Raw genomic sequence first — 22,189 nt, forward strand, 5'->3', positions numbered from 1 at the left:
TTCAAATTCCAGAAAAAAAATAAAAAATTCTTCCAAATGAATTTAAAATTACCTTTGACTTTCAGATTAGCTGCACACTTAGCATTAGCAGCCTGGAATGAAATCTCTCCAGAATCACTCAGCTTGCAATTGTAGAGGGTAAGAATGTGTTTCTTGCCATCTTCGACAATCTCACATTGCTGCCAATACAAAAATAACCCAAGATATTTTCGATTGATGTTCATTTTTAGAAAACTTATCCCAAAAATCTTCTTCAGGGACAACTATACAGGCTCTTGAACATTATTAGGAAGGAAGTTTTATAATGGCTGTTTTAATAAATTAACACAGTTCTGGGTTAAATTATTTACTATCAAATAATTCCAAGATGATGGCAGAAATTTTAATTTTGAACTAAATTAAGAAAACAACTTACAGGTGACATTAATAAAGTTTCACCCTTCAGCTTCCATTGAGGATGTACATCAGTTTCTGAGATCTCCACTTCAAAGTGCGCAGTTTCACCTTCAAATATTTCTACACCATGCAATGGGTGCACTATCTTGATGATGCGAGCTGCAAACAATATTAAAAATGGCAGTTTAAACTGCATGCTTGGAAAGAACATTACTTTAGAATTTTTGAAGAATATACTTATATTCATTCAGAACAACAATACCTTCAATATTCAAGGTGGCCTTGGTCTTGTCAGTTCCACAGTCACATTCATAGTCACCCTTGTCTTTATTTTCAACTTTTTTGATCGCCAAAATACGGCGTTTATCAACAACTTTCATGGAAACAGTCTTTGACGCCACAATGTCCTTGCCATCCTTCATCCATTTTACTGGCACGTCCTTGCTGACTTCACATTCGAGAATGACTTCATCTTTCTCGATAGCAGTATAATCTTGCAGTTTCACAGTGAAGTACGGATCAGCCTCTGTGGAAGAGAGACAAACAGCTAATGTTCTGCCTGAAGAAAATGAGTCTCACGGTCTGTTAATATTTAAAACTTTTCAAGAAGTGAATTATCAGGAACATCTGATGCCCTGTTGTTAAAAAAAAACGGTTCGTTTTTGGTTCTGTTCTGCAAAGCATAGTACGCAACACATCTGACAGAATTTAGTCGTCCCAGCACACAACCCAGTGACAGATCTGGAAATGGGTGACATTGTCAATAGTGGCAGGAGTAGCTGGCCAATCAAAATTACATGGTGTTTTTTGGCCAATAACAGTGATGGTGATCCGGGTCCAGCCAATTCTGTAGTGTGAGCGGGAAGGATGTCTCCAAACCCACTGTCAGCTGATGGAGTCAGAGGTCCAGGCACCATTTTTAACTGGCAGTGACTACAAGGCAGAAGTTTCAGTGTTGTAGAGGGAGAGGAGGATCCCAGTACTGAAAGCGCCATCAGCCTTAAATTTCTCTCCTTCAACAGCACCTCAAATTCACCCTTCAGGCTTCCAGCCTCATCAGAGTTTGTCCTGACCTATGATCCGCATCCACCAGGGAGTGTCCAACTGGCACATAGCTCACACAGATAAAAGGATGACTACAGTTCAGTGATGCACCCCTCTTGCAGTTCTCCCTCTTCCCCCCATCGATAGCACCAGGTGACTCTCCAGCTTGACCAAGTTAAAGTGAAAGTGGAGTGGGGGTTAGCAGTGTGGGGTTTACAGGCAGCCTGTGTCTAATGAAGAAAGAGGGTCAATTACCTCTTCCATGCTGGGGTGAGTATAACTAAATGTTTAGAACTACGTAGCTCTCATGAGGGCATCATGTAATGTGTCTTAATAAGGGGAGGGAGTGGGAAGACAGGCAAAAAATGTGCAAAGCCCAGCAACAGATGTAAGATGAGGCTTGGATACCTGTGGCCACCAAGTTTAAGGCTTATGCTTTCACTGTTGTACAAGTGCCATGAGAGTGGACAACCAGCAGGCCCCTGGCAGAAGGATGCATGATGATAAGGAGGTCAGATGTCCATTGAGCTAGACCAAGTCTCCCCTTCTGTTCTCAGGAGAACAGAGCAAACACATTAAGAACAGGCAAAGATGGGTTGAACAGTGCCTAACAATAGATCACTCACATCAGCAAAGGAGGAGGCAGTGGATCTGGTTGAGAGCAGGGCAGCTGAGCAATTGAGATTGGTGAAGCAGGAGAGGAGTGAGGAGGACTCCAGGTGATGTCCACCAATGGGCAGAAAGGAGACATGCATCAGAAAGAGATGAGATGAGAGATTGTAAATAGTGTGAACCTAATTTTTTGTGTTCTCCAATGGAGGGACATCCTGGTCTGTCATTCATGTCCCTGCAGTTCGCAACGAGGATAACATTGAAGACTCAGGCGTGCATCTTTCCCTCACATTCTCCACCAGTGCAGATACGCTCACCTTGAAGAGTATGCGATCGCCATTTAGAAACAGGGTCACAATCTGATGAACATGCCAAACATGCCAGAGCAGATGATGGCGGCTGTAACAGCTGAGAGGCCGGGCAGTCAGAGGACTACTGTTGGAACCCAGGCTAGCAAACTGATGATGGGCCTCTGGTCACAGCCAGCAGAAATCTTCCGGTGATGCAGAAATAGAAAGGGGAACATCTAGTAGAACTACCAGAGACATTGTATATGCATGTGCGGATGATGGAGGAATCTATTCAGACCGTGCATTCCACCATGTCTCTGCATGGCTTTCTCTATGGAGAGGCTGCAACCATCATAGAGAGCCCGATTCAGCAGACCATTCAGTGGCTGCTGGCTATGTGCTCGGACCTGCATACATTTCAGGACCTGGCCACCGCTGCATTGGCCCCGAGCTCTATGCAGCAGGGATCAGGCAAGAATGGGATGAGATGGCTAGACATTCCCAAGGTATTCCCTCTTCCACTGGACAGGAAGCTTCTGTCAAGCAAAGAGATGAAGGAGAAGCACCTGGATCCTCTCCTGGAGGTTCTTCTGAGGACTCTCAGAGGGTGAGCAGCTGTTTCTCAGGCAGTGACCCAAGGGTCTCCACGGCAACAGAAAAAGCATTTGCACCCAAGCAGGAGCCCTTCCATTTTCCAGGATGCACCAGGCCTCGGTCAACCAGAGAATGGTCACCAAGCTCATCTCAGGCAGCGGAGCATCGCACTCAGTGGAATCACTGTGGACCATCCAGAATTTTGACAGAAAGGAGCAGAGGGACCAACTAGAATGAGCACAATTACATTGTCTCCATTTCAGATGTGGATGTTGAACACAAGTCACAGCACTTGTAAACGCATGAGAGAACATGTAGATGCACCATGTTGACAATTTATGGCAGTATATGATTAAATACTCTTATTTCCTTTATTTTGGTGTTTTAGATGGTGCTAATGTCATCTCCTGGTTAGCTATGTGAGTACCTGCAGAATAAGTTGCAAGTCTATATGGGTGAAGGCAGTGCATTTACCTCTCCATGATTGGAGTGGGAAGAAAGACCTAACTTCTTGATGGACAATGGTGAGCTGCTCTTAGAAGGACATGGTGAGGTCCTGTGAGTGTAAGGTCTGAAGCCGAGTGCTTGTCAAAGGCAATTTGTTTTCTGGAATCTGGTTTGAACGTGGGACTCATGGGCCTCTCTTCTACATCTTTCCATTGCCTTTGCATTTGGTGCAGGAGCTTCAGCCTGATGACCTGCCTGTTCTGCTCCCTCCTCCCCACCTTATTCATAAGATAAGGAATATGACCTCCAGCTCAGGAACCAGCAAGGTTTCCTCCCTTTGCTGCATGAGGTTGTACAATGCATAGCAGTTGATGATAATCCAAGAGACCCACCGAGGCACATTTTGTAGAGCCCTGCCAGAGCATTTCAGGTAGTGGAACTTTATTTTTGTCAAGCTGATGGTCTACTCAATCATTGTCCTTGTTGATAATTGGAATTGAATGTGGCATCTGGGAGTGGTGGGAATGTATGCATCATGTGACCTCACTGGAAACCGAGCACATACCTGAAGGATATAAGGGAAGTTAACACGTGGCTGAAAGAATGGTGTGGGAAAGAGGGGTTCCTTTTCATGGGACACTGGCATCAGTTTTGGGACAGGGGGAACCTATACCGTTGGGATGGTCTCCACCTGAACCGAGCTGGGACCAGTGTTCTGGCGAAAAGAGTAAATAGGGTGGTCAATTGGACTTTAAACTAGAGATTAGGGGGGGAAGGGAAAGTCAGGGAACCAAGAGATGAAGTAATCAGCGGGGAGCGTAGCTGCTGAGGAATACAAAAAAGCACGAAAAGACAGAACTCAGGAGAGGTTACGATAGTCCCCATCCCACAAAATATGACACGGTGTATAGAAAGGCTCAGTAAACCAAGGTCCACCACACTAAGAAAACAAAAAGGGACGGTCAATAGAGAATTAAAGGTGCTATATTTAAATGCGCGAAGTATACAGAACAAGGTAGATGAGCTTGTGGCCCAGATTGTGACTGGCAGGTATGATGTGGTAGGCATCACAGAGACGTGGTTGCAGGGGGTTCAGGACTGGCATTTAAACATCCAGGGATTCACAACCTATCGAAAAGACAGAGAGGTGGGCAGAGGGGGCGGGGTTGCCTTGTTAATTAGGAATGAAATTAAATCAATAGCACTAAACGACATAGGGTCAGATGATGTGGAGTCTGTGTGGGTAGAGTTGAGGAACCACAAAGGCAAAAAAACCATAATGGGAGTTATGTACAGGCCTCCTAACAGTGGTCAGGACCAGGGGCACAAAAAGCACCACGAAATAGAAAGGGCATGTCAGAAAGACAAGGTCACAGTGATCATGGGGGACTTCAATATGCAGGTGAACTGGGTAAATAATGCTGCCAGTGGACCCAAGGAAAGGGAATTCATTGAATGTTTACAGGAGGGCTTTTTGGAACAGCTTGTGATGGAGCCCACGAGGAGCCAGGCCATTCTAGACTTAGTGTTATGTAATGAGCCAGACTTGATTAAAGATCTTAAAGTAAGGGAACAGTGATCATACTTAGGAGGCAGTGTTCATAATATGGTAGAATTCAATCTCCAATTTGAAAGAAAGAAGGTAGAATCAGATGTAAAGGTGTTACAGTTAAACAAAGGTAACTACAGGGGCATGAGGGAGGAATTGACGAAAATCGACTGGGAGCAGAGCCTAGTGGGAAAGACAGTAGAACAGCAATGGCAGGAGTTTCTGGGAGTAATTGAGGACACAGTACAGAGGTTCATCCCAAAGAAAAGAAAGGTTATCAGAGGGGGGATTAGGCAGCCATGGCTGACAAAGGAAGTTAGGGAATGCATCAAAGCAAAAGAGAAAGCCTATAATGTGGCAAAGAGTAATGGGAAGTCAGAAGATTGGGAAGGCTACAAAAACAAACAGAGGATAACAAAGAGAGAAATAAGGAAAGAGAGGATCAATTATGAAGGTGGGCTAGCCAGTAACATTAGGAATGAAAGTAAAAGTTTCTTTAAATACATTAAAAACAAACGGGAGGCAAAAGTAGACATTGGGCCGCTCCAAAATGACGCTGGTAATCTAGTGATGGGAGACAAGGAAATAGCTGAGGGACTAAATAAGTACTTTGCGTCAGTCTTCACAGTAGAAGACATGAGTAATATCCCAACAATTCAGGAGCATCAGGGGGCAGAGTTGAATATGGTAGCCATCACAAAGGAGAAAGTGCTAGAGAAACTAAGAGGTCTAAAAATTGATAAATCTCCGGGCCCAGATGGGCTACATCCTAGAGTTCTAAAGGAGATAGTTGAAGAAATAGTGGAGGCGTTAGTTATGATCTTTCAAAAGTCACTGGAGTTAGGGAAAGTCCCAGAGGATTGGAAAATCGCTGTTGTAACCCCCCTGTTCAAGAAGGGAACAAGGAAAAAGACGGAAAATTATAGGCCAATTAGCCTAACCTCGGTTGTTGGCAAGATTCTAGAATCCATTGTTAAGGATGAGATTTCTAAATTCTTGGAAGTGCAGGGTCAGATTAGGACAAGTCAGCATGGATTTAGTAAGGGGAGGTCGTGCCTGACAAACCTGTTAGAGTTCTTTGAAGAGATAACAAATAGGTTAGACCAAGGAGACTCAATGGATGTTATCTATCTTGACTTCCAAAAGGCCTTTGATAAGGTGCCTCACGGGAGACTGCTGAGTAAAATAAGGGCCCATGGTATTCGAGGCAAGGTACTAACATGGACTGACGATTGGTTGTCAGGCAGAAGGCAGAGAGTTGGGATAAAAGGTTCTTTTTCGGAATGGCAACCCGTGACGAGTAGTGTCCCACAGGGTTCAGTGTTGGGGCCACAGCTGTTCTCTTTATATATTAACGATCTAGATGACGGGACTGGGGGCATTCTGGCTAAGTTTGCCAATGATACAAAGATAGGTGGAGGTGCAGGTAGTATGGAGGAGGTGGGGAGGCTGCAGAAAGATTTAGACAGTTTAGGAGAGTGGTCCAAGAAATGGCTGATGAAATTCAACGTGGGCAAGTGCGAGGTCTTGCACTTTGGAAAAAAGAATAGAGGCATGGACTATTTTCTAAACGGTGACAAAATTCATAATGCTGACGTGCAAAGGGACTTGCGAGTCCTAGTCCAGGATTCTCTAAAGGTAAACTTGCAGGTTGAGTCCGTAATTAAGAAAGCAAATGCAATGTTGTCATTCATCTCAAGAGGCTTGGAATATAAAAGCAGGGATGTACTTCTGAAGCTTTATAAAGCATTAGTTAAGCACCATTTAGAATACTGTGAGCAATTTTGGGCCCCATACCTCAGGAAGGACATACTGGCACTGGAGCGGGTCCAGCGGAGATTCACACGGAAGATCCCAGGAATGGTAGGCCTAACATACGATGAACGTCTGTGGATCCTGGGATTATATTCATTGGAGTTTAGGAAGTTGAGGGGATATCTAATAGAAACTTACAAGATAATGAATGGCTTAGATAGGGTGGACGTAGGGAAGCTGTTTCCATTAGCAGGGGAGACTAGGACCCGGGGGCACAGCCTTAGAATAAAAGGGAGTCACTTTAGAACAGAGATGAGGAGAAATTTCTTCAGCCAGAGAGTGGTGGGTCTGTGGAATTTATTGCCACAGAGGGCGGTGGAGGCCGGGACGTTGAGTGTCTTTAAGACAGAAGTTGATAAATTCTTGATTTCTCAAGGAATTAAGGGCTATAGAGAGAGAGTGGGTAAATGGAGTTGAAATCAGCCATGATTGAATGGTGGAGTGGACTCGATGGGCCGAATGGCCTTACTTCCACTCCTATGTCTTATGGTCTTATGGATATGTTTTCTCTGGGTTCCTAACGAATTGAACATGAATGGAGTGGAACCATTTCTGTTGATGAATACCACAGGCTGGCCCCAGGGAGCCCCGATTGCCACATGGGTGCAATGGATAACATCCTGCATTTTGAGAAACCTGCAATGCCCCTGAAGCCTGACTCTCTGGGTCAGTTTTGTATTGCACAAACCCCTTGGCCCTCTTGAACAGGGATTTGTCACTTCTATGATACAATGGTGAATGGCAGCCTGGGAAATGCCATACATCTCCCCAGTGGTGCCCTGGAAAGAGCCACTGGCATCGAGGTTTAATGACGCCAGACTGTCAAAGCCACAGGCAGTGGGTCTCCTTTGGGTTCCAGATGCTGTAACAACTTCCCAAGACATACACAATTTTTGTTGGCAATGTCTCTCTGATATTTGAAAGTAGTTCAGGCAACATCTGTATACTGTGACACACAGCAATCATCGTCATCTGACTGGGCTCCTTGGGCTTCCTCTTGATTGTCCTCAGTGTTTGATCCAACCACAGGTGAGTCACTTTTCAATGGGCTCTCACCATTTGTGCCTCTGGGCCCAGTTCCAGGCTCCCTCTGTGCTTCTTTTACTCCTCCACTCAGGGCTCCAGGAATATGGGTGGGCAAGATCATGGTAGTTCTGAAAGCAATACGAATATGATGACCCTGCCTTGGCAAGGGTATGCTGTCCACTGGGTCCCTGGCCTTCAGAAAACATCTGGCATCTGTCTACGAAATGTAACTTCAAGTCACCAAGTTCCTGCAGCAAATTTAATCTGCTCTTGTCCTCCTATAGATAGTCCTGGCCCTTCCACAGTGCCCTTTCTTCCTCCTCGAGTTGTCCTTTTACCTCCGTGCAATGACTTTCATCCTACCCGAAATTACCTTGAGATTCCTGCAAAGACTCCCTGCAGTGATCCTTGATCTCCTGGCAATGATCCTCAATCACCATGCAGTGGCAGCATCCTTTCCTATGATGTATCACAGCCTCCTCTCCACTCATGAAGAAAAATGGCTGATGGTGAACAGGAAAGTCCAAGTGGGTCACTTTCCCCTCATAGACTGACCTGCCTGCTCACCATCAGCTTTAAACAGGAAAACTGAAAACCTGCGATCCCGTGTGCCTCACATTTAATTCCAAAGCTACTATTTAATTGCAAAAAGTTCCATATTAATGAGTCATAAGCATATGCTAAACCAGTAAATTACTCTTTCTCGGTGTGGTGTTGGCTTTGCCGAGTGCTTCCCCACAACTGCCAGAATAATGCGGGCCTTTGAACCCCATATCAGAGACCTGACATGGCACCTCTCGTGTGAACCAATGCCCTCCGCACCACCTCCCCCCCACCCACCAAACCAACAGCCTCATTCCCTACACACTCAGTAAGTATTACATTCCACCCAGTGTCAGTTTCATTGCACAGCAGAATTCCAAACCACTGTTTGACTTAATTCTTACCGGTGACATTCAGGTAACCTTTTGTGGAGAGCTGAGCAACTTCTGCTCGTATCTGACATGTATCATCAAGAGTTGTTTCTTTAATTTCTAATACATGCTTCTTTCCATCAGTGGAGATCACAACCGTTCTGCCTGGGTGAACTTTGTTTTCATTCCGGTACCATGTCACTGGGAGATTTTCATGTGACAGCTCAAATTCAAAATGCGCCGTGTTACCTTCTTTAACTGTCTGATCTTTCAGTGGTGTAATGAACTTCAACCTCATACCTGAAACGTGAAGTAATGTATGGACCAGTAAATGTACAGTTCAAAACCATGTAATTGGTAATTCAATTGAAATCTACGTTTGTTTTATACCCTGTGACAATTGGTTGCTGAGTTTCCCTACATTACAACAGGAGCTATTTCAAAAGTATTTCTTTGAGCTTTGGGACATCCAAGGGTGGTTAATGCCATGATATAAATACCAGTTCTTGATTTACTATAGTATTTTTTAATATGCCTAACAACTCTGCAATCTACAATGCAGCCTGTCATTAAGGTAAGGCACCTCCCCAAATCTGGATTAGTCCCAGGCTTTAATCTAATCTGGATGGATTATCCTGAGTGATAAGGTCGCCACCTTTAATTACACACATTTCTCAGTGCTTCAAAAAAAACAAAAGCTATAGGAAATGTATAAAAAAGCATCCCTAAAATTTTTAAATAAGACTTCACAAGTATCTTATCACATTACCAAACCATAAGCCAAACAGAGGTGAAGTCAATTAAATATTACCAATGCATTAATGGTTTAACCATGAAATGTAATTAATTAAAATGACTTACCAGTTACAGTCAGTTTTGCAGTTGATTTCTTGCCCACAATTTCAGCGGTGTAATCTCCTTCATCATCAAAGGTTGACTTATTGATAACAAGAATGTGCTTCTTTCCATCAGCGACTAAATCAAATTTATCACCAGCCTTAAGAATGTCAGTACCTTTTGACCACAGAACTTTGGGAATCTCCTTGTTAAGCACACACTCAAAGCGTGCTTGATGTTTTTCGGGAACAGTCACATCTTTTAGTGGTGCCTCAAAGTCAAGTTCAATTTCTGCAAGAAATATAACATTTTAGTGAAAGCTAAACTAAAAAAAACTCTTCTTTAAAATTTCTCATCTTCTTTCATCATAAAAACTGCGCTGAATATTTTCTTCAAAAGGGCTATTAGTTACCTTTAACTCTCAGGTATGCAATGGATGTGACATTGCGTGCCTTGAAGACAACTTCACCAGCTTGATCCAATTTGCAATCGTGAAGTATCAAGAAACGTTTTGTATCATCTTCTTTCATTTCACAGGTCTGAAAGTTTTTTAAAATTGTAATTCAGTTTTTTTTAAACAAAATAGCATTACATTCTTGAATTCCACATTTGTATGATAACGATTCTAGATTTGAATAAAATCTTACAGGAGATGGGCGAAGGATTTCTCCCTTGAGCTTCCATTCAACTGGAACATCTTGAGAGATCTCAGTTTCAAAGGTGGCTGTCTCTTTCTCATACACTTCCACGCTTTGCAATTCTGAAAGTACGTCAATCTCTCGTTCTAAAAATAGAACATTAAATGTAGTTTTCCTATTAGAGTAGAATGCTGAAAATATACCACCACAAGTAATACCATCTCAAGCAGACTTGAAAAACCTACACAAGATCTTCTTGATCATGAATTCCTGATTTGTATAATTTCCATTTCTTTTGGGAAACATATCATAGACATGATAACAACAATCTTCAATTAAAATTCGGAATGTTGCGGAGGGTAGGTTCCTTTGAAACACTGAAAGGTGAGAGGAGGAGAGAGGTGTTTGGAGGGGCATCACAATGGAGGTGGTGCAAAAGGCAGAGGATGATCCACTGAATACAGAGGCAGGTGGCATGGAAGATGGGGGTATCTGTCTTTGATAGGGAGAGGAAGGGGTGAGAGCAAAAGTACAAGAAAAGGGATGGATGCGGCTGAAGGGCCAGTCAACCATGCCTTGGGGGGAGTGTGGAGGAACCCTTCATTGAAGAAAAAGACATATCAGAAACAGTAGTATGCACGTAGCATCATCAGGTGCAACAGAGTCAAGGAAACTGGGAAAATAGAGTGCTGTCCTTACGGGAAACAGGGAATGAGGCAATGTAGTCAAGTTAGCTGTGGGAGCCATTGAGCTTCTAGCGAATATTCATTGGTAGCCTATCAGCAGAAATGGAGGCAGAAAAGTCAAGGTAAGGAAAGGAAGAGTCAGAGATAGACCAGGGAAATGTGGGAAACGTGCAAAGGTGATGACATTTTCTAGTTCAGTGTGAAAGCAGGAAATGGCACTAATTAGGTCATCAAATTGCTTGAAAGAGAGATGAGGAACGTGTCCCAAATAGGGATGGAATAAGGAATGTTTCATAAACCCCACAAAAAGGAAAGCATTTGGATACCCTTTTTGAAAAATAAATTTAGAGTACCAATTCATTTTTTTCCAATTAAGGGACAATTTAGCCTGGCCAATCCATCTACCCTGCACATTTTTGTGCCCAAACCCACACAAACACAGGGAGAATGTGCAAACTCCACACGGACAGTGACCCAGAGCCGGGATCGAACCTGGTGCCGTGAGGCAGCTGTGCTAACCACTATGCCACCGTGCTGCCCTGCATTTGGATACCTTTAGCAAATTTAGTACAAGAGTCGGCAGGTCATGTTACAGTTGTATAGGACTTTGGTTAGGCCACATTTGGAATACTGCGTGCAGTTCTGGTCGCCACATTACCAGAAGGATGTGGATGCTTTAGAGAGGGTGCAGGGGAGGTTCACCAGGATGTTGCCTGGTATGGAGGGTGCTAGCTATGAAGAAAGGTTGAGTAGATTAGGATTGTTTTTGTGGAAAGACAGAGGTTGAGGGGGGACCTGATTGAGATCTACAAAATTATGAGAGGTATGGACAGGGTGGATAGCAACAAGCTTTTTCCAAGAGTGGGGGTGTCAATTACAAGGGGTCACGATTTCAAGGTGAGAGGTGGAAAGTTTAAGGGAGATGTGCGTGGAAAGCTTTTCCTGCAGAGGGTGGTGGGCGCCTGGAATGCTTTGCCAGCGGAGGTGGTAGAGGCGGGCACGATAGCATCATTTAGGATGCATCTAGACAGATATATGAACGGGCGGGGAACAGAGGGAAGTAGATCCTAGGAAAATAGGTGACAGGTTTAGATAAAGGATCTGGATCGGCGCAGGCTGGGAGGACTGAAGGGCCTGTTCCTGTGCTGCAATTTTCTTTGTTCTTTACACCTCTTCTAGAAGGAAATGAATGGATTTGGAAGGCTATTCAACATGAGAACAAATTCGCTCAGGTAGAGAAGTGTGGTGGTGGATGGAACAAAAACAGAAAATACTGGATAATCTCAGTACGTCTGACAGCATCTGTGGAGAGAGAAGTGAGCTAACATTTTGAGTCTGGGTGACTCTTTGTCAAAGCTAGAGAGAACTGGAAATAGGATCAGATTTATACTGTAGTGGGGGGGGGGGTGGAGAGGTGGAGCTTGATAGAGGGTCAGCGATAGGTGGAGATTTTGACAAGATGTTGTGGACAGAAAGACAAACGGAATGCAAATGGTGGAGATAATGACTAAGAAGGGTGCTGATAATGGCACATTAAGAGATCAGAATGTGTTAATGGTAGAACAAGGTGAGCAGTGTGTCAAGGACAACCTGAAACAGGGCCCAAGTGGGGTGGGATGGAGGGGAGGGGGGGACAATGGTGAGAGGAAAACAGATCGATGGAAGAAATGAAAATAAATTGATAGAAATAAAAATGGGGTGAAGGTAGTGGAGAGAATTCACAGTAGGAAGTTGTTGTTCTCAATGTTAACTCCAGAAGGCTGTAACATGCCTAATCGGAAGATGAGGTGCTAATCCTCCAGTTTGCGTTGGCTTCATTGGAACACTGCAGCGGGCCAAGGATGGGCATATGTACATGAGAGCAGGATGGTGAGTTGGAATGGCAAGCGACTGGGAAGTCTGGGTCCTACTTGCAGATGACCGGTTCTGTGATCACCCAGTCTATGTTTAGCCCCTCCAATGTAGATTGACCACATTGGGAGCAGCGAATGCAATAGGCTGCATCACCTGGAAAGAGTTTTTAGGATGGTGAGCAGGGAGGAAGGAAAAGGGCAGCTGTTTCACCTTCTCCGATTGCATGGGATGGTGCCGTGGGAAGAGGGTGGGGTGTTGGGAGTGATGGGGAAGTGGACCAGGGAATCCAGCGGGGAACGGTCCATGTGGAATGCTGACAAGGGGAGTGAGGCGAAGATGTACTTGGTCCATCATGCTGGAGTTGGCAGAACTGGTGGAGGATGATTCTTTGAATGCGGAGGTTGGTGGGGTGAAAAGTGAGGACAAGAAGAACCCTATCCTGGTTCTGGGAGGGAGGGGAAGGGGTGAGAGCAGTAGTGCAGGAGGTGGGTCGGACAAGGCTGAGAGCTCTGTCGACCACAGTGGGTAGGAAATCATGATTAAGGAAGAATTAAGATATATCAGCAGCACCGTTTTGGAAAGTGGCATCATTGGAACTGACGCGTCATAGAATCATAGAATTTACAGTACAGAAGGAGGCCATTCAGCCCATCGAGTCTGCACCAGCCCTCGGTGGTGAAGGAACTGGGAGAATGGGATGAAGTGTGAAGAGCTGTAATCGAGCAAACTGTGGGAGTCGGTGGGTTTGTAATGGATACCAGTGGGCGGTCTATCCTCAGAAATCGGGATTTGGAGGTCAAGGAAGGGAAGGGATCACAGATGGACCATGTAAAGTGATAGAGGGGTGGAAATTGGAAGCAAAATTAGTACATTTTTCCAGGTCCAGATGGAAACCAATGGAGTCCGCTTGTGCATCTGGTCAAGGAAGGTGGGCAGCCCTCAAACTATTCTGGTGGAGGATGGAGGTACTGCGAGATTGCATGTCTATGATGAAGATGACACGGTTAACACTAGGAAATTGGAGACTGTTAAAATGACTGTGGGCACTGAAAGAGTCATGGATGTAGCTGGAGAAAGACTCGACTGGGGTGGATAAGATAGAGTTAGATAGAAAGAAACCAATTCAGTGGTGCAGGAACAGGCTGAAATGATCGATCCATCAAGGCAGTCTTATTGTGGATCTTGGGAAGGAAGAAGAAGCAAACTATTCAGTGTTGGGAGTCTATGAGTTTGAAGGCCATGAGAGAAGATGACTATGAGGTTGGAGGGAATAGGATGAAGATTACCATGAAGATAGAGGCCATTTAAGGAAGTTCCTAGTTCTGATGAAAAGTCATCGACCTGAAACCTTAACTTTGTTTCTCTCTTCACCGATACTGCCTGACCTGCTGAGCAATTCCAGCATCTTCACTTTCCACTTCAGATTTCCAGTAGCTGCAGTATTCTGCCTTAGTAGGCAGAGGCGGAGTTGATTGGATGACGATCAAAATGTTCCAAATTATAAATTAAAGTTATATTTCTTTTTTCCAATGATTAATGAGATAGTAAATAGAAAACCTAAATTAAAGACTATTCTCTTAAAAACACGTTGAGAGGTTGGCATTTTTCATGTACCAGATTGCTAGGTTAGGAATGCCCCATTAGATAAAGTGGTGGAAGTGGAACCTAATAAATTTTTCAAAAGGCAAGTGGAGAAATACTTGAAAAATTTCAAGGCAATGGAGAAAAGGCAGGGGAAAAGGATTAAGTGAATTGGTCCAATGATGGTAAAATTACTTCATTGAATCCCTACAGTGCATTGGAGGCCATTCAGCCCATCAGGTTGCCACCGACCCTCTGAAAGAGCTCCCCACCTAGGCCCACTGCCCCAACCGGTCCCCGCAATCCCACCAAACCGGCACATCTTTGGACTATGAGAGGAAACCGGGGCACGCAGAGGAAATCCACACAGACATGAGGAGAATGTGCAAACTCCACACAGTCACCCAAGGCCGGAATTGAACCGGGTTCTTGGCGCTGTGAGGCAGCAGAGCTAACCACTGTGCCACCTTGCCTTAATTTCATAATTGGAATATCAGAAAATCATCCGACAGAGATTTCTATTTCATGGTGATAAACAACATAAGAAACATTTTTATAACTAGTAACTTAACTGTGGTGTTGCTCACAAGTCAGTACCTACAATATTCAGGATCTAGCTCAATAGGCCACTTGTGGCTAAAGCTTACTGCTACATTCCTTCTGTCCATATAGGAAATGAATGAAAAATCCTGACAGAAATTTACAACGTGACCAAACATCATGAAAGTAGGAATTATAATGCATGGACATGTAGCGTGTGCCCTACCTAAAATTATTAATAATACTGATAATCAGTGCTGTAAGGGCAAAGGAGTGAAAATTTCTACAAGAAATAGAAGACCTACCGTCAACAAACAGATTGGCTGTAGAAGCTTGTCCTTCCACCTCCACTGTGTATTCGGCCATATCTTCCGGTGTTGCATTCTTCACAATGAGAGAAAGAGTTTTCCCAACTTTCTTAATTTCAGTTTTTGCAGTGGGTTCCATTGGAATCTCCTCCTCACCCTTGAACCACTTAATATTTGGCGTGTCTTTTGCAATTTCACATTCAAAAACGGCATTTTCTTTTTGTTTGACCCGCTGGTCCCGAACAGGTTTAACAAACCACTTCCTTACAATCTCTGCAAGGGATAAAAATATATAAACTAAAACCAGTCCTCTTCATTGCTGTTTCAAATATATAAAAATATTTGGATATACTAACCTTGCACATTCACTTTTCCTTCACATCTTATGTTAGCAGTCTCAACAGAATACACTCCAGCATCAAAAAAATCTGAACTTGGAATTGTAATCGAACGCTGTAGCCCAATGACACTAATCGTGTATCTGTCAGACGTGGTTTCAAGAGGTTCACCATCCTTCTTCCAAATCACCTCTTTGTCTTTGGTCAGCTCACAGGTCATATACAGGGGCTGTCCTTTGAAGATGGTTGTTTCCTCTTCCAGTGTTTTGAAGAATGCCACTGGCACTTCTAAAATGTTTTGGGAAAATATCAATTAATTTTCCATAATAAACCAAAGTTTTCATTTTATGCAAAATGCTCAAAAGCCTTTCATAACATTTAAAAGATCCAAGTCTACATTGAACTGATGAAGTATTGTGCAATAACATGGTAACATTGTATATGACCATTTGAGCTTCTTAGATTGTGACAAGAACAATTCAGTAGGATTCCTAAGTTGCACAATTTTAAAATAATGCGCAGTCTTGCTCTTGGTTTGCGCTGTGAAATATCTCAAACAGCAATGCTAAATACCTTCGACAATTAGTTTTGCTGTGGATGTCTTTTCTTGCTTGCCGAGGCGACCTACACAGCTATATTCACCAGTATCTGAAAGCTGCACATCAATGATTTGTAACTTTCTATCTTTGCCATCGGAGGTAAATCTGTATTTAGGACTTTCTCTCACAGTGCTCCCATCCTTCATCCATGATGTTAATGCTGTAGACGGGGAGATCTGGCATTCAAAGTTGGCAGCAGACCCTATAGACTCCGCTTCCTCCAGCACAATATCTTGTAGCTCTTTGACAAATTTCAGTGGGACTGCTTTGAGCTGGAATCCTGCAAAAGGTGGCTCCTCTGAGGGTGGCCTTCCCGAACCTGGTCTAAGTGGTTTCTTGTCCCCTTCTCCAGGTGATGGAGTTTTTCTCGCTAAAATTTAGAGTTGAACATAAATACATTGGATTTTATTTGTTGCTTTTTTTAGCATGCTTCTGAAGATGGTTTGATGCGAACCAGACACTTAGATGCCACGTGCCATTTTCAGTCGGTAAAGTAACGACAGCGATGCAAGCAGAGCAATGAAACTGCCTAAGAGACCAAACTCTGCAAACTTGGTTTTAGTTCTTCTCGGCGGTAAATTGGTGCATTGAAGCTCATCCTTCAAAGTCTATACATTTCATCATGCGATTCAGGTTGTAAGATTTACATAATATCCAGCCACTAGAATTTCAGCACAGATATATTCGCCATTCATCAAGGAGCATCAGCGATTCATAATCACAGTCAGCAGGCAACACAATTATATTCAAGTAGAAACAATTCGGTACAGCCAAAACACGAATTGCGTGCAAATAGAAAAAGAAATGCATGCATTAAAGTATTAGATTCTTGTTAGGTGACCATGCCAGGGAAACATAGCATATGTTTCTTCATTTAGTTTTCATGCTAAGTTCTCCTCCGCCAACATCAGTTGTGGCCAATATTCAAGTGCAGTACACAAATTGATTACTTGCGGTCAGGTAAATAGGATTATTTAAATTATAACTCTTTGGAGGTGCAAGCACAAAAAGAGAGGACAGTTCCATGCAAATGTAAATAATGCAATATTCATCTATGCTCTGCTATCCAGTCTGCAAAGCCAACAATATTTTTTGTAATTGGGAGACCATGCAAATTGAAATTACATATTAAATTCGAAAATAACTGAAATGTATCATAGTGCTTAATGGAGGTTTTCACTAATGTATGAATGAAATTTAAATAGAGTTCTGTTTAACAGCAATATAATTCATTAATTCATCTAAATTGATGTGTTATGTTGGAATATTATTACATGTGTTGACATCTAAATGTTCAGTAGTGCTCGCGGAACAAGTATATATGTGTACAATCATGCATGGATTCATAACTGTGACTATGTGCTTGATATTCCCTCTCACCTCTTAGTATGCCTCTACCCCTGCCGGCTTCATCAGTTGGTGCCTTAGCATCTGTAGTGAGATAGTAACATAATTATCGGCATGTCATGACTATCCTTCCAAATTATTGTATGTTAAACTGCTTCGGTAATAGCCCAAGGGTGGAAACAATGAGGTAGGAAAGTGTATGAAATTTAGAGGCAAAATTATATTTATATATTGATTATCTATAACACAGGCAAAAAGATAAATGACAAATGGCACTACCATTTGTTTAATACACTAAACAAAGACTTACTCATGCGGCCAGCGGAGATTTAAAATGAAGAAAAAGACATATTAGTTTTGAATGAAAAATGTGAAACCAGGCAATTTGAAAGTTTTGCAGAAGCCTGTACCTTCAATGTTGTGTATGAAAAATGATTTTAATTCACCCATAGCTCTGTTAATAGCAAACAACAAAGCCAATTAAGACAATTTTTCTTTGGGAAGCATAGGACTACATGGACCAAACACAAGCAGCAGACATGAATTTTAGACTGAACACTTTTGACAATGACGATACGTCGTGCACATAAACACAAGCTGCATTGCCAGGACAAACAAAGATGTTTGACAAAGGTGAACACACACAAAAATAAAGAACACAGATCCATTTTCTAAAGCACAAGATACGAACAATCAGTTTGATAGATGTGCAGCAGCCACCTCACCTCGTCGTTTGTAAGGCTTTGAAGGAGTCTCAACTGCACCCTCAAACTCTTCGTCATCTTCATGCTCCCAATCAACAGATGAGCCATATTCCTCCTCCTCTTCCGTCAGCTCTGATCCCCAGTCACCTTTGTCCCGTAATTCCTCTATTGATATTTCTTCTGATTCTACATCGTAGTCTTCTTCTGTTGAGATGCTTTCGGAGGGAACTTTTTTGACTTGTGTTAGTTCCAATTCTTTTTCAGAAACTGATGCAACCCCTTTTCCTGCTTTAAGATGTGCAACATCTCTAGGCGTCAGTACCTTTTTCACCGGTATTTTCTGTGGCTTTTCTTCCACCGCATGTTCTTTTGAAGGAATCTTTGCCAGCTGTATATGATCCTTTTCTTCTTCTGATACTGGCACCTTTCCCTTTCCAATTTTAAGATGTGCACTGGCAGGTATATCTCTGGGTGTCACTACCCTCTTTACCAGTATTTTCTGTGGCTTTTCTTCCACCGCATATTCCTTTGAAGGAATCTTCGCCAGCTGTATATGATCCTTTTCTTCTTCTGATACTGGCACTTTTCCCTTTCCAATTTTAAGATGTGCACTGGCAGGTATATCTCTGGGTGTCAGTGCCTTCTTTACCGGTATTTTCTGTGGCTTTTCTTCCACTGCAAATTCTTTTGAAGGAATCTTCGCCAGCTGTATATGATCCTTTTCTTCTTCTGATACTGGCACTTTTCCCTTTCCAATTTTAAGATGCGCACTATCAGGTATATCTCTGGGTGTCAGTGCCTTCTTTACAGGTATCTTCTGTGGCTTTTCTTCTGCTACAACCTCTTTTGAAAGAATCTTCTTCATCTGTGCTTGATCTTTTTCTTCAGACACTGGCACTTTTCCCTTTCCAAATTTAAGATGTGCACTATCAGGTAAAGCTCTGGGTGTCACTACCTTCTTTACTGGTATTTTCTGTGGCTTTTCTTCTATTACAATTTCCTTTGAAGGAACCTTCTTCAGCTCTATGTGATCCTTCTGTTCTTCCAAAAGAGGCATTTTTCCTTTTTCAATAGTTAACTGTGTTTCATCAAATTTCGCTGTCGGGATATTTTCAGGAACTTTCTGTATTTTCTGTGATTCCTTTGCTTCAAATATAATTTCTTTTGAGGGGAATTTTTCTAACTGCACTTGTTCAAATGCTTTCTCCTTATCCATTTTAGAAGGGATAATTTGTGTTTTCTCTTTATACACCATTACATCCTTTTCAGGTAGTTTGTGAATCTTTGGCGGTTCTTTCGCTTCAAGTGCATTTTCTTTTGAGGGAACTTTTTTCAGGAAAGCTGTTTCTTGTTCTTCTTTTGAAACCAGGACTTTCCCTTTTACAATCTTTAAAGGTGTCTCATGAAGTTTTTCTTTTGAGGGTATCATTTTAGTTTCACGTGTTGCTTTGGAAATATCAGCAGCCTTTTCTGCAGTAACCTCTGATACCATTTCTGAAGCAGGCTCTTCCAAAGCAATCTCCCTGGGTATTCTTTCAAATGGATCCACTTCAATACTTTTGGGTGCCTCTTCTTCAAGAGGTGGTGCAATCCTGGGCTTTTCATGAATAATTTTAGGACGGTCAACTTTCCTGAGACTAGGATATTCCTTTTCCTCCTCAAATTTAGGAGATGTACTCCCTTTTCTCAGTGCCAAATGCTTGTCTTCATCTTCTGGTACTATAGGGCTTTTAGTAGGTTTTTTCAATGGAATGATTTTCTCCTTATCCTTCTCTGCATCAGCAACAATAGCCCGCTTTAAAGATATATTTTCTCGGTCTCCTACTTTCATAGGATCTGGTTCTGTTCTAGTTAAAAGCACAGTCTTTTCAAGTTCTTTTTCAATTTTAGGCACTCCACCAACTTTTTCCAATATTATTTGCTTTTTTCTATCTTCCTCATCGCTGGGCAGTTTCTTTGATATTATGCGTTTTTCTTTTAATGCTTCTTTTTTAGGGACTGTATCATGCTTTCTTAATAGTACCATTTCTGCTTCTTCCGCTTGTTTAGGGATCTTATCAGGTTTCTGAAATGGTGTACCTGGCTCCTCTTCCATTTCTTTGGATTGTACTTTAGTAACCTTCCTTGATAATATTTTGTATGTATCATCTTGTTCAATAGAAATTTTATCTAATTTCTTTAATGATAAACTTTTCCCAGTATCTTCCTTTATTTTAGAAATCTCACCAACACGCTGTAATATTATTTCTCGTTCTGTTTCTTTCATTTTTAAGATTACATCTGGTTTCTTTAGTGATACATGTTCTTCATCTTCCATTTCCTCAGGACCTCTAGCATGTTTCCTAACTTTTACCCCTATGTCTTCTTCTTTAGGAGAGCTATCAACCTTCTTTAATATAATACCCTCATCTTCATCTTTCGCTTCCTTGGGAACCTTACTAATTTTCTTCAGTACAGGAATTTCTATATCTTCTACTTCCTTTGGAATTTTGACTGTAGGTTTTAGTTTCAAAGATGGCTTGGATTGTTCTGCAGCTATAAAGGTTTCATACATAATTTAGTGACACATCGTAAAGGACTTTTTTTGCAATTCCATAAAAGAACAGTCTAACATTTAAACAAAACCAAACAATGTCTTAATCTCCAAACTACATTGGTGTTCACCAAATTAAACACACTGTAAAACGAACCCGTAGACGGAAAAATTTCCAAATAAACACATTAACAGAAGGTACCACAACAGACAAGATACATGAATTGTACTTTTTAAATAGACTGAAGAGACAATTTGGAACAGCCGATACACATTTAGAAACCTGAGGACTTAACTTCACATTTAACATTCAGGAAAAGAAACTGAAATTGTATGTCAACATAGTATATAGTTAGGTATTTTAAAATTTACCATTGTAAATTAAGATTCAAGCTTTTAATAAATTGTACCTTTAATGGGTTTCTTGACTGGTCCTGGGGCAGAAACAGGAAGCGTAGTAACAGGTACTTCTTCAGTTTCAGGCACTTTAAAAACAATTCAGAGATTTTGTCACCATTAAAGTCATATCTTCAAAACCACAATTATATGGGATGTTGCCTCTCAAAATGTCAAAAATATTTTAAATGCTTAGGAAATTATTCCATGGTTCAGTAGCGACAGTGCTTTGAATTATTAGAATTCAGCATCTGTCTAGTTTTGACAAGCATTTGCTTTCCAACTTTCCATTTGATGCTGAATTTGCCAGCTCATCCTGGTCATCAGTGAGAGAGAAGAAAAACTTGGGAGGTGTTACTTTCTGTAGGGTTTAGACATGCCACAAGATTGGTCTTGGTAGAGTCCTTGGACAGTTAAAACTCATGTTTATTCTTTACTCTTGAGTAGGGATGAACAGGAGAATTAGAAAAATAAAACTGGAAATATTATTCTCATTGAAATTGCTTAACATGTTAAATATTATTCATAACTATAAAACCAAAAGAACTAATTGGATAGATCGGGGGTTTGAATTTCATTTTTCATAGATAAATCTTATATGCAGCCAGCATATTTTCCTTTCACTGTAAGTACTGCTTTACTAATTTGACTGTAAGAACTATACCTGGGTGACAACATTAAAACAAGGGACAGTTGAAATATAATCAAAAGCAAGCATGTATAATTAAGCAATGAAATAATGAACCACAAGAAAGATGAACTGCAGATGCGGAGATGTGATGGAAGTGAAAGGTATTGAAATGCAGAATGGAATGGTTCATGGATTTTGCACCAGTGACACAAGCCAATGAGTGACATAGATTTGTATACCTTCCAAATCTTGTTTCACTGGATCACAGACTAGAACATCACCTTTAGGTTCAGTCTTCTTGGTAATTGTAGTCACTTCAAAAAATATTTTGTTTAAATATTTAGTGTGCATTTACATGATCTAAATGTCTGACAATATCAACAACAGAAAACTGAATATGTGTAATACTGAAAGAACAACAAACATAATTCTTCAACTTTGTTTAAAAAGTTTAACAAAGAACTTTGAGTGTTAATTATTCCGTATCATATTTTCATTTGTACACAATGG

General features: G+C 41.8%; 1 protein-coding gene across 1 annotated transcript in view; it reads right to left on the reverse strand.

Moving 5' to 3' along the window:
* ttn.2 (titin, tandem duplicate 2) overlaps positions 1–22,189 on the reverse strand; it is a 415,239-nt gene that overhangs the window by 145,776 nt on the left and 247,274 nt on the right. The window contains exons 143-154 of the mRNA XM_072477296.1: positions 21,063–21,137; positions 17,449–17,499; positions 16,043–16,438; positions 15,488–15,757; positions 15,129–15,404; positions 10,172–10,308; positions 9,937–10,063; positions 9,549–9,815; positions 8,721–8,987; positions 659–922; positions 416–555; positions 53–179 (exon numbers count right to left, since the gene is read on the reverse strand). Coding sequence (XP_072333397.1) covers positions 53–179; positions 416–555; positions 659–922; positions 8,721–8,987; positions 9,549–9,815; positions 9,937–10,063; positions 10,172–10,308; positions 15,129–15,404; positions 15,488–15,757; positions 16,043–16,438; positions 17,449–17,499; positions 21,063–21,137 — 2,397 coding nt within the window. The remainder of the gene's footprint in view (positions 1–52; positions 180–415; positions 556–658; positions 923–8,720; positions 8,988–9,548; positions 9,816–9,936; positions 10,064–10,171; positions 10,309–15,128; positions 15,405–15,487; positions 15,758–16,042; positions 16,439–17,448; positions 17,500–21,062; positions 21,138–22,189) is intronic.

Source organism: Scyliorhinus torazame, chromosome 2 (genome assembly GCF_047496885.1).
Source record: "Scyliorhinus torazame isolate Kashiwa2021f chromosome 2, sScyTor2.1, whole genome shotgun sequence".
Classification (NCBI taxonomy): Eukaryota; Metazoa; Chordata; class Chondrichthyes; order Carcharhiniformes; family Scyliorhinidae; genus Scyliorhinus; species Scyliorhinus torazame.